General features: G+C 43.5%; 1 protein-coding gene across 13 annotated transcripts in view; it reads left to right on the top strand.

The window, feature by feature from the left end:
• Gtf2i (general transcription factor IIi) overlaps positions 1–12,152 on the top strand; it is an 82,067-nt gene that overhangs the window by 38,901 nt on the left and 31,014 nt on the right. The window contains exons 9-12 of one of the 13 annotated variants that reach the window (XM_051204849.1): positions 1,025–1,102; positions 3,961–4,017; positions 5,842–5,898; positions 7,801–7,863. The exons of 1 other annotated variant lie outside the window; for it this stretch is intronic. In XM_051204849.1, the coding sequence (XP_051060806.1) occupies positions 1,025–1,102; positions 3,961–4,017; positions 5,842–5,898; positions 7,801–7,863 (255 nt within the window). Of the gene's footprint in view, positions 1–1,024; positions 1,103–3,957; positions 4,018–5,841; positions 5,899–7,800; positions 7,864–12,152 lie in introns of all 13 variants that reach the window. 11 more of the 13 variants (XM_051204848.1, XM_051204854.1, XM_051204853.1 and 8 more) reach the window with 11 other exon arrangements.

Genomic DNA, 12,152 nt, shown 5'->3' with positions numbered 1-12,152 from the left:
TACACATGCAGTCAAAATGCCAATGCACATAAAATAAAAAGAAATAAAATTATATGTATATTTGTATGTCTGTGTGTATCTATGTGAATGTGAGCGCAGTGCGTATAGTGACCAGAAGAGGGCGTCAAAATTTCCTGGAGCTAGAGTTCCAGGCAGTTGTGAGTTGCTAGATGTAGGTTCTGTGCACTGAACCCCTGGACCTCTGGAAGAGCAGTGCACACGCTTAAACTCTGAGCCATCTCTCCAATCCTGTCACTGTGGCGTTTCGTACAGACACCATTACAGTTTTGTCAGCCCCTCTTCCTTAGTACCACTTCCTACCCTCCTGCCCTGTTTCCGTTTTACCAGCATTTAGAGACAGTATGGCTCTGTGGCTCTCACTGTCCATTCATCCTCCCTCAGCCTCCCATGTGCTGTAACTAAATGTCTGCCTCTCTGAACCAGACACAAGGTTTATTTTTATTTTCCTTTTTACCTAGAAGTCAGCAAAGCTTTGCAGTCAGGTTTCTTGTTAGGATTTCTAGTGTTAGCTCTTAGGGTTGGTCTGTGGGATGGTGAGATTGTCATCAGGCATGCTGGGAGGTAAGAGCATATATCACTCAGCTTGTATGGATGTTGAAGACCTTCCTGCTCTACTGAGGGACTTGAGTCTCCATCAGAGGTAGTGGAGTTTTACCTCCCTCTCCTTCCCCATCCAAGAGCAGCCATGTCCCTCTGGTACCCAGTGTCCTACAGTTTCCTTTGTCTGTTCTGATTGGACAAGATGAGGTATCTGTGTTTCTCTTCCTCACACCCTTTCCCATAGAGCTAATAGATTTTGACTGTGAAGTTTGTTCAGGTTGGTCAGTCGGTTGGGTCTGTCTGTCTGTCAGTTGCCGAAACCTTGACTTGGTTTGGGTTGCAGATGCTTTCCTTCAACACCTCCCTGATAAAGATTTGCCCTTCAAAGCCTTTAAATGTGTAAGGATTGAATGTACAGAGCCCTGGAATTGTGACCTACTGGAGACTGTCACTTGTTTTGTAGGCATTTCTCTGGAAATGGCCGCTGTGACAGTAAAGGAAGAGTCAGAAGATCCTGATTACTATCAGTATAACATTCAAGGTAACAACTGTTTAATGCAGTCTTTCTCCCCGACACTTGCTGGCGGCCTTTGGCTCTCAGAGCAAATCCCCTTCTTTGCCACAGTGCCTGTTCCTAGTTTCCATTGCAGTCAGGAGAATGAGAGAGCTCTGGTCTGCATCTGTGTTTTCACTCGTATGGTCAGTCTGGTTCATTGTAGCAGTATAAATGTGGCCTGGTAGCCGGCCCATGCTTGCATTCTCAGCACCCGGGAGGGAGGCTGAGGCCAGCCAGAGATGCACAGGGAGACAGGCCTGGCCTCAAACACAGGGAAATGCCAGTGGCTGCTTCAGGGTGTGCTTTGTGACTTTTTCACAAGGTTCTAGTTTGCACTTGTCTGGTAGACTTGATTTTTCTTTAAAAGTGATAAGCCTTATTGGATGTGGAGTAGGCTACAAATGCCCAGAATGGTTCATGGTGTTTTAAGTGTGCAAATATCTGTGTATGTGTTTTGCTGAGTTTCAGTGACAGTCATTTAAAAAAAAAAAAAAAGTGTTGGGGGAAGGGTGCTTGCATGTATGGAGGTAAAAGGTCAAGCTAGGAGTTGGTTCTTTGCTTACACTGTGTGGCTCCTGGGGATTGAACTTGGATCTTGAGGCTTGGTGGCAAGTGCCTTTCCTCTTAACCTATCTTTTGGGCTCCACATTTAATGTTGTCTGTAGTTAGTTTTGGACAGTTTTACTGACTATGATACAGGACATAAAGGTGAGAAAATCATGAGGATTATTTTTATGGTTTTAGAGGTAAAATGTTCAGAGTAGCTAGACTTGATTGCTAGTGTTTGTTCACGTGTACATAAAGGTAACAGGTAGACTGATCTTTTAAATAAAATACACCACCTGTAGTATTTCTTCCTTGTCATCACCACCACCCTCCCCCCATGGGCACACACACCCTTAACGCCCACACTCTGAAGGTAACATTTTATTTATTTGGTAATTTTTGAAACCATCTCTATCTTGGTACTCATTAAATAGACCAGCCTGGTCTCAAACTTGCAAAGGTCCACCTGCTTCTGCCTCCTGAGTGCTGGGATTAAAAGTATATGCCCTCACTCCTGACCGTAATTATTTTTTATGCACTCGTACAGCATGAGAGTTTGCTTGGCTTGAGTCAGGGTGTCGAATATCTCAGGCTGTTCTTGAGCCCCTGTGTTGCTGAGGATGGCCTCTAACTTATGCTGGTCCTCTTGCCCCCTCCTGATTGTTTGGTTTGGCCATTTCTTGTTCTCATTGTTTCTTTAGTGCAGTTGAAGCATTTAAGCTACAAGTTCAGTTGGCCATTTCCCAGGTCAGTAGAGCAGTGCCTTCTGGGTATTTCCCTTTCTTTCTGCCTTTCTCTCTCTGTCTTCCTGTCTTCCACACTCCCCTTTTTGTGCTGGAGATTGAATTCAGAGCCTTGGGCTGCTGGGTGAGCAGGTGTTCTGCCCCTGAGCCACACCACAGCCACCCCATAGCCCTGCAGTGTCTCTCCTTGCTTGTACTATGTGTTGGTGTCTTTGTAAAATTCCCTATGTACTATTGCAGACTGTTACAACGCAGTGGTTCTCAACCTGTGGGTTCTGACCCCTTTGGGAATGAATGACCCTTTCTCAGGAGTCACCTAAGACCATCAGAAAACACATATATTTAGATTATGATTCATAACAGTTTTTGAAATTTTTGAAATAGCAATGAAAATAATTTTGTGTTTGGGGGTCACCACCGCATTAGGAACTGTATTAAAGGGCCAAAGCATTAAGACGGTCGAGAACCACTGATCTAGTGTTTTCTGTAGTGTATTTAGATAGTGTTTTGTGTTCATGTTTTCTTTTATTGTGGATATGTGGTTTTGCTATGAGCCCAGGTTCTCAGACTCAGGATTCTCCATACTCTCATGAGTGTTGTTACAGAGTGTGGTTAGTTGCTGTTTATTTCATTTCTGCTAAGAAGTAGCTGTTGAAAGTAGTGCTTTGCTTCTTTAAATTGATTGATTCTAAGATGCTTGTGTAGGGCTTTAGCTCAGTGGGTAGTATTCACCTAGTAAGCCAGAAGCCCTGCTTTCATCCCCAGCAGCAAGTGCGAAGTCAGAGGTCAGCCTGGGTGCCATGTAACTGTCTCCCATACAATGGAAACTTACCCATACTGTAAACTGTGTTGCCTAGATCTGTGTTTTTGTGGTGGCAGGAAACTACATTTTCCCTAGTGAATTAATTAACTTTCATTATGGCATCGTCATACATGTGTGTGTTGTGCTTGGACCATAGCCCTGTGACTCTGCTTTGTCCTTTACCCTTGGAGTACCCAAATCCTCTTCCTCTCTCCCAAGTAATCCCATTTTCCAAATACTGTTACTAATGGAAAAACTTGGTTAACTATGAAAAGGAGTCTGAACCAGAGAGTGCCTCCTGGTGTTTGTCGTGTATGCCTCTGTGGTGATTGACGGTTACTTACAGTAGTGCATTTTCTTCAGAAAGCCTGGGGGAGGTTAACAGTTTTACATTAATCCCTGTAATGGGAGAGCAAACACTAAGCAGGCGTGTGCAGTCAGTGTCAGCCTTTGCTGTAGCCAGCACTTCTCCGTTTGGACCACTCAGAGCCTCCATTGCAGACATGCCGTTACCATACCATCCCATGCTGTCAGTCATCCTCAGTTTCCTTGAACTGTGTACACATACCTTTACCTGAATACACTTTTTTCCCCATCAACCAAGACCATCCACTAACATTATTTTTTTTTTTTTTGCCTGTTTTTGTTTCTAAAAAGGCCATCATTCCATATACCTCACCCAGATGTGCACTAATATGACCAACATATGCTTTGAAATTCCTTTTGAAGCTTATCTTTGTATTCCAAAGCAGGCCCTTCTGAAACTGATGATGTTGATGAAAAGCTCCCCCTTTCGAAGGCTTTGCAAGGTATCGCCTTTCACTTCTGCTCTCCCACATCCTGTTCGTATTTACTGTTTCTTTATATTGGACAGACTGTTTTAATAATTATAACTATATTACTTTTCCGATTGGAAAAGGAAAAAATGTATTGGCCTTTTTTTTTTTTTTTAACATAAATGAACTTCACAAGCAAAATTTTTCAAAACCAATTTTCCCTTTTGTGAATCTAGTAATGAATCTCGAAATGGGTACATGACACACTTTCCTATTGAAGGTAAAGTACACTTTATACCTTTATCAGCATAGTCAGCAGTCAAGCTGTTACTGTTGGGTTAGCCGTATGAATAGTGCTAAGGCGTGGTAATGCTTAGCTTGGGAAGGATTGCAGACTATCACTTGTAAACCCCCGTGCTTAGTAAATGACTTCTTTGGGTAACTTTTGTGCTGTGTTTCCAGACTTGGTCATAGTCTCTTAGTGATGGCATTCCCTTTATCCCTTCTGGCTTTGATCTCATGAGCTTTGTTTTCTTTAGCATTACTCTATAATGTAAATATAATTATCTCTTTCATTTTCATAGATTTTAGTAGTATAGCGAGGACACATAGGGTCATAGTATGCATGAGCCGCCTCCCTAACATGCCCTCAGTATCTCGGCCATTCCTGTTGGACGGCTGGCCTCTTCTCCCTTCTCTCATGTTTTGGCTTCACATCTGTTTCTTTTGACTTTACACAGTCAGAGAATTTACAGCTCCATAAATGCAAAAGTTAAGGTAAAAAGGGAATAAGAGCCTGTGTAGAGGAAGCCCATGGTGCCTGTGGCTCACAGGTTGGCTTGCCGTTAAGCTTTGAGTTCTGGTGAGTTCCCACTGTAGAGCAAGTGGGAAGCATCCCGAGCCAGTCAGAGCATGACGGCACATGGCACTATAACTCAGAGACTTGGACCTAAACCGGTTACTGAGAGCTCTGAGGTCTCCAGTCAAGTGTCCCGATAACCTTGGTAACCCTTAGGCGTGCCCTGAGCATGGTTGCCAGGAGACTTGCCGCCCACCCCTCAAGGCTCCTGTGCTGGCAGGTATCTGTTTTCCCTTATGCACCACGGTGTTTCTCCTCTTTTCCTGTCCCCAGCTTAGACACTTAGAGATTGAGGATGCACTTGGGGGCAGCTGTGCACTGGATCCTCAGGGGCCGTTTGGTGTCCTGGCTGGTGGCTCTCGTGCTGCGCCTGGTCCTCTTGCTGTAGTAGGATGGCCTGCTCTTCCTGGCTGCCTGACCCAGCAGGTGGCTGGATGTATGCCCCATGTCCAGAAGCAGGCAGGTCATTTCCTGAACTAAAATGCTTTTAAAGTAAAAATAGTCTCCAAAAAATTTATGTACAACTTTGATTAAATTATGGGATTGTGTCCTATCATAGTAGAAAGGAAAAGCGGGAACATTCGACACACAATAAGACTTTGTTTTGTTTTGTTTTGTTTGATAAGTCTGTAGGCAAAGAAAGAATTTCTCTGATTTGGTGTTTTTGTTTGTGAGTTGTTGCCAGACAAGCATGGTACCTGGACTGTAATTGCTTCTTAGATCCCAGCATCCCTCGGCAATGCAGCATGTGGTGACAGTGACTAATACCAAATCCCCAGCCCTGCATAGTCTTGTTCTGGATGCTTGTATTTCAGCTTCCAAATAGCAGAGTTAAATATTTTGTCTGAGCTAGAAAACATTGTCTGAATTTATTACTGAGTTAAAAAAAACCTTCTTGTATATGTTTATTATGTGAAATTGTATGGTCACCTAGTTTTTCTTCTTTTACTGTTAGTTTTTTTTACTGGTTTAGTATATACTGTTCGTTTTCTTTTTAGGAAGCCATCATTCCTCAGAAGGCCACGAAGGAACTGAAGTGGAAGTCCCAGCGGAAGGTTAGGAAAGAAGGGACCTTGAATTTTACCATTTCTGTTGCACGTTCTTCGGAGATGAGATGGTGGTGTTTTGTGCCTTCACGGCCAGCACTGTCATTTTTTAGAGAGGAGCCATGTGGTGGCTTGCTCTGGGCTAACAGGCACCAGGCCTGGCTGTCAGGGTTAGTGAGGCTTTTGGCGAAGCCAAACAAGTGGTTTGTTTGGTTTCTTTTTAGCTTTCTTATGCCATGTTGAAAGTACATTGAGGAGAAAAAAAAAAAATCCAGTCCTTTATTTTATTAATTTAGTTAATTTATTATTTTTCAGTAGTTTAGAATTAAGATGATTCATGGTCGTATATTATTTAACTTTAAAACGTGCATATTTATCTTCCCCAGTTTGCTCATAGGGCAACAGATAACTTTGTGACTGAGAAGTTTTCTATCTTCTCACTGTTGCCGTACCCAGAGCTAGCTACGCCAGGTGTGGCTGCCACTCAGCTAGCCACTGATTGTTCCTTGGCACTCAGAGAACTGTTAATGGCCGGATGGCACAGCATTAGGGAGTGCCCCCTGCTGAGGGGTTGGAGTAGTTCATAGAGGGCTTGGAGCCCTCCAAGGACTTCATCTATTGTTTTAGAATCTGTGTTCCTCTCATTAATTGCTGTTTGCAGAACACAGGGCGAACTTACCCTGAAAGTTGGCATTTCTTGTATGTGTTGTTTCATTTTATTTAAAGAATCATGATCTGATCTTTTACCTTCTAGTGAAGGGGTGATCCTAGCAGAGACAAAGGCTGATCTATACACATTCAGTGGCAGAAGTAGACGTCTAGGAGGAATACATTTCTCTCAGAAATTTTGATGTTCTAGCCGGGTGTGGTAGCGCGCGCCTGTTATCCCAGCACTTGGGAGGCTGAGGCAGGAGGATCAATCATGAGTTTTAGGCCAGCCTGGGCTACATGTTGAGACCCTGTCTCAAAATAATAAAACAGAAAAAGAAAACCTTGAGCTAACTTGAGATGTTCTTCATAGGTGATTGTGTGGTGAGAGCCCTGTTGGGCTTGGAGAGGTAATGTGGACCTCTGTAGCAGGTCTAAGATTGGGGTGGGTGGTCCTGCTAATAACAACAGGCCTCTCTGCATAGGACCTGCATGGTTCATCCAACACCCCAGACTGCTTCACAGTTACACAGTCTGTCAGCACATACTAGGTCTCGGGAGACTTGTTTCTCGTGAAATTCTTCCTGATGTGTTAACAGCGGAGTGCACTGGGGCTCTGCTCTTTATTCCTGTACTAACAACTGACATCGTCTTTGGCAAATCAGTTAATCTCTCAACCTTTGCAAAATGAAAGGCAGCTAATGAAAATTCCCTGCGCTTCCAGCACTAACATTTCCTGTGTACGTACGTTTTGTATAGTAACCCAAATCCCAGTCGTAGAGTCAGCTGCAACTGTGCATGCACTTGTCACCGGCTTCCTCTTGATATGAAGGTCTCCTTTACAAAAAGTTGGCTGTGGTTTTATTTAACAGTATGAACCACTCGTAGGATTCCTGGAAGGAGAGAGGCCATAGGCCATAGTGTCCACACTAGGAAGCATGTTTTTATTTGGCATCCTCCAATTATAGCAAAGAGACAATTGTGAGTTTGCTGTAACCACATTCCTCCAAGAACATGGGTTCTTAAATCCACTGATGCAGGTAATTTTGTATTATCTTAATATTATCCAGTGCTTTTCTACATTTTGTTTCCTTTTATCCCTAGTTCTCATCAAGGGTCAAATCTTTTTAATGAAAATGAAATGAATTCAAATGCCAGTTGCATTTTATTGTAGGCTTCTTTGGGAGCACCAGACAGTAAGTGTTGGAGCATTTGGAACATGCTGAATAATGAATGTCATTTTAGAATTTTATTTTTTTCAAGATTCTACTCAACATGTCCCTTCAGAAACAAGTGAGGACCCTGAAGTTGAGGTGACTATTGAAGGTTAGTTGTTCAAGCCTTGACTTCAAGAGTTCACTTCTGGTCATGAGCATATGTGTCACACTGAGTATGCATCTCATCCATTCTGAAAGAACCTGGGGACAGAGCAGCCCACGCCCCAGCAGGGCTCCCCAGTGGCTCTGGGAGTACTGGGTGACAGATTTAAGCTGTGCAAACTAGACTTGGCCCAGAGGTAGACCAAACTATGCCATGTGTCAGTAGTAATTGGGGGCGGGGGCAGGGTGGGTGGGGGCGACGACATCCAAACCTAGATCCACCACTGACAGAGGCAGGTTCCAGGACCTTTTGGGTTATGACAGAAGAAATTTAAGAAAAGTTGGAGGTCCTAGTATCTCAGTCAGCAGAGGGGAGGAGAAGGCTGCCCAAGCTGGCCTCAAACTTTTAGGCTTCTGCCATCCTCCTGCCTCAGTTTCCCAAGTAGCTGAGACTATAGATATATGCCATCACACAGGGCAAGTCAGTAACTTTTAAAGCAAGTCCTTCCCAAAATACCACTTACTTGTCTTCTGAAAAGTTTGGAAGCAATGGGTACAAGTAAAATTTAATAAAATCTCCAGTAGCTAAGTTCCCTTGATACTATTTTATTTTATTTTATTTTATTTTTTGTTTTGAGATCAGATTTCACTGTGTATCCCTGCCTGGCCTGGGACTTACTATGTAGACCAGGCTCCCTTGTACTCCAGAGAGATCTGCTTGCCTCTGCTTCCTGAGTGTCGAGATTAAAGGCCTGTGTCTTTACGATTTTAAAATTTTTTTCTAGAGCAGTGTCTCGCTGTGAGGCCCTGGCTGCCCTGGAATGGCTTTGTAGGCCAGGATGATCTTGAAGTCTTAGAGATCTGCCTGCCTGTTAGCCAGTGCTGGGATTAAGGCGTGCACTGCCATCCGGCCTTTTCTTCCCTTGAATTCCGTTGTCTTCCAGTGCTCCTCTGTAAGTGCTCCTCACTGTAGTGCTTTCTTGTACAGCACTGGAAGCTAAGGGCTAAAGTTCTCCCCATCCACCCCTTCGTCTGGGGACAGTGGCAGGACATTGCTGATAAAAGTATTTGTACACACATGAGTATGTGTGGATATTTGTGTTTCTGCAAATGAGCAGATGCATTATGATACAAGTTTTTGTCACGTAGCTCATGCCCCCACCTCCCCAGCACCACACAATTGGCAGTTCATTTTTTCCTAACCACAGCATAACCGTTCTTGGTTTGGGAGCTTGGGTGTGCTCTGTCTCCCTCTCTGTCTCTCTTTGTGACCTGTCCTATTGTGTCTCCATTGTACTGAAGATGTGCGCTGGTTTGATAGCTTTCACGTGGTAGAAGAAATCTTTTCATACTTCATGTTTCAGTTTTGTAATTAATGCATAGATTTGTCTTCCTCATTAACATAATTTTATTAACCCGAAAGCTACTTTGAATTCTTTGTAGTCAATTAAAGAATTGAAAATTTGTCACCGTTAGTTAAAAGCCTGTGAGGTGGCTTAGCTGGTAAAGATACTTGTCACCAAGCCTAATAACCTCAGTTCAATCCCCAGGACGCACCTGCTACTCTCTGTATCCTAGTGAGGGATGCCCATACCCCTTCCTGCCCAAACACATACAGTAAATGAATAAATAAACTGTAAAACTTTTAAAGTGATTTTTTTTTTGGTATGTTGGTGTTTTGCCTGCACTTAGGTGTGTCTGAGAGTGTTGGATCACTTTGAGCTGGCTTTACAGACAGTTGTGAGCTGCCATGTGGGTGCTGGGAATTGAACCCTGGGTCCTCTGGAAGAGCAGCTAGTGCCCTTAACCCAAATTATAATTTTTTTAATTAAAAAACTAATTAGCTTCTAGAAAACTATAAGCATGTAAATGAGATAATAATCAACTTTGTCCTTTATATAAAAATAGGAAAAGTAGGTGCATCTTTGAATTATAGAAATAAAATTTTGGATAAGATGAAGAACCAAGCTGGATTTTGGGTTCTGTTTTTGTTTATTTGTTTTGAGACAAAGTCTCTTTGTGTAACCCTGATGTCCTGAAACTTGATATGTAGACCAGTAGATCAGGCTGGCCTCGAACTCACATAGATCCACTGGCCTCTGCCTCCCAAGTGCTGGTATTAATTAAAGCTGTGTACCACCATACCTGGCACCATGTTATTGTCTGTCTTGATTATTCACACGGTAAACCCTGCTGTGTATTATGACGAGAAAGACCTTTGCCTATTGTGAATGAAACCATTGTCAAAGGAAAAGCACAGGCTCCAGAGATGCCTGAGCACTTAGAGCGCTTGCTGCTCCTACCCAGGACCTGCATGTTGCCAACACTCCTGCATAGCTTCAGTTTCAAGGATCCAGTGTCTTCTTCTGCACTCCAAGGGCCCCAGACATGCATATGGTGCACATATGTTCAGAAGACAAACATAAAATAAAAATACTAAATCTTTAAAAAAAAAAAAAAAAAAAAAAAAAAAAGAGTAAAGGAAAAGCATGTCTAGAGAAGAAACCTGGTTTCTTTAGGGGTATGCTTCTATTTTGAAGAAAGGTTTAAGAAAAATGAACACTTGTGTTGCCTGGGGAGGACTGTTTCCCCTACTGTATCTTTCTACATTTTCCAAAGGATTTATAGATAAGAGAAGAATAAAGAGAAAGAAAAAAAAAGTACTTGCTTGACTGTGGTGGTCTACACCCTTAATCCTGGCATTCAGGGGCAAAGGCAGGAGGATCTCTGTGAGTTCGAGGCCAGCATGGTCTACAGAGCAAGTTCCAGGACAACCAGGGTTACACAGAGAAACAACAAAGTCTTGGTCACATTAAAAGTGTCTGACCCTGACACTTCCTTCGTCTGTGAGTGAAGGCTCTTGTTTGTGGTGATCCCTCTGTGGCTAGATAGCAGCTCACAGCTGATGTGTTTGGGAAGCTTTGGAGCTGTGTGACTATTCAGGCCTCACACAGTCTCATAAACACCATGCTTACAGCTGGGGCTTAGGTTGGATGCTGTTTCCTTTGTGATACGCAGAGAAGATGTAGGGCATGTGTAGTACACGGTGCTCTCAACACTGAGGATGCTGAGGGAAGACTGCATGGGGGAGGACCGAACTCAGCATGGTGTAGCCTGCTTTTGTGAAAGCTCTGTTTAGCTAATGAAGAGACCTCTCTGAAAAGCTGTTTCCTTGTCACAAAGCTGTCCTTCAGAGTTCTGCTCCCAAACCCAAGTCCTTCATGCACACCAAGTGAGGTGCTGCAGCCCAGCTTCTGACCTGACTTTGTCTCCGTTTCCTTGAAGTTGCTTTACAGTCAGCTTGTTTTCTGATTCATGGGTCTTCATGGATGAACTGTCTTGAACTTTTTTCCCGTTATGCTTTTTTTTAAGGCCATACAAATATTTGTGCATGCTTTTGGTCCATCTGGCCACTCACTGCCCATCACCACGATCATTACGGCAGAGCTGAGTGTGCCACTCACTTTCACCACTGTTATTCTGCTCCAATCTAGTAACTGCTGTCCTCCTACAGAGTGTATGCACCTCACCGCATGAGTGGCATCTCCACTGTTAGCCCTACTGAGCAACCACTTGATTATAAACAAATGAGAGCTGTGAGAGTTTGGACAGTGTTCTTTAGGGCTGTGGTGTCATTCGGAAGCTTAGGGTTGAAAGTCGATAGATGTCATGTTCCAGTGATGGTCTTTTTCTGTGAAATGAATGCTGAGGGTATTGGCTGCTATCTGTAATTGTAGCCTGCAATAGGGTATATGCTCATGTAGCCATTCCATGAGCAGAAGAGCCTTCCAGGTACCTGGTGATGCTTAGCCTGGAGCAGGAACAGCTCCCAACCTCCACATTGAGGCTGCAGGGCCACTGTGTGAAGCAGTGTTGGAAGGAGGCCCTATCTCAGGCAGAGCAGAGGGGGCCAGTGGGGCTGCTGTGCGTTTGTAGCACGTGACTAAGCCAGCATTTGCAGTGCTTTAAACAGATAGTGTATAACCAGGTAGGAACCGATGTAAAATTCCAAGTTATGGATTAGACCCAAAGGGAAAGGGGGGCCACACCTCCCAGCAGCCCCTGACTAGGACCTTTGTAAGCAGTTCATTTACTGCTGAGCCTGCTCCTCCAGCCATACCTTCATTTCCCACTGGAGAGTAAGATGTGATTGTTTTAAATATTTTGCATTTTTTGTTAGAGTTAATTGTATCAGGCCTTTTTTAATGTTCATATCCAATTAGATTATCTTCATAAAACATGTATCAGTATATATTGAATTCTGAAATGGATTTGACTGACTTAAGACTTCAATGA

The sequence above is a fragment of the Phodopus roborovskii genome, unplaced genomic scaffold, assembly GCF_943737965.1.
Source record: "Phodopus roborovskii unplaced genomic scaffold, PHOROB, whole genome shotgun sequence".
Classification (NCBI taxonomy): domain Eukaryota; kingdom Metazoa; phylum Chordata; class Mammalia; order Rodentia; family Cricetidae; genus Phodopus; species Phodopus roborovskii.
This window is presented reverse-complemented; position numbering and strand designations above follow the sequence as displayed.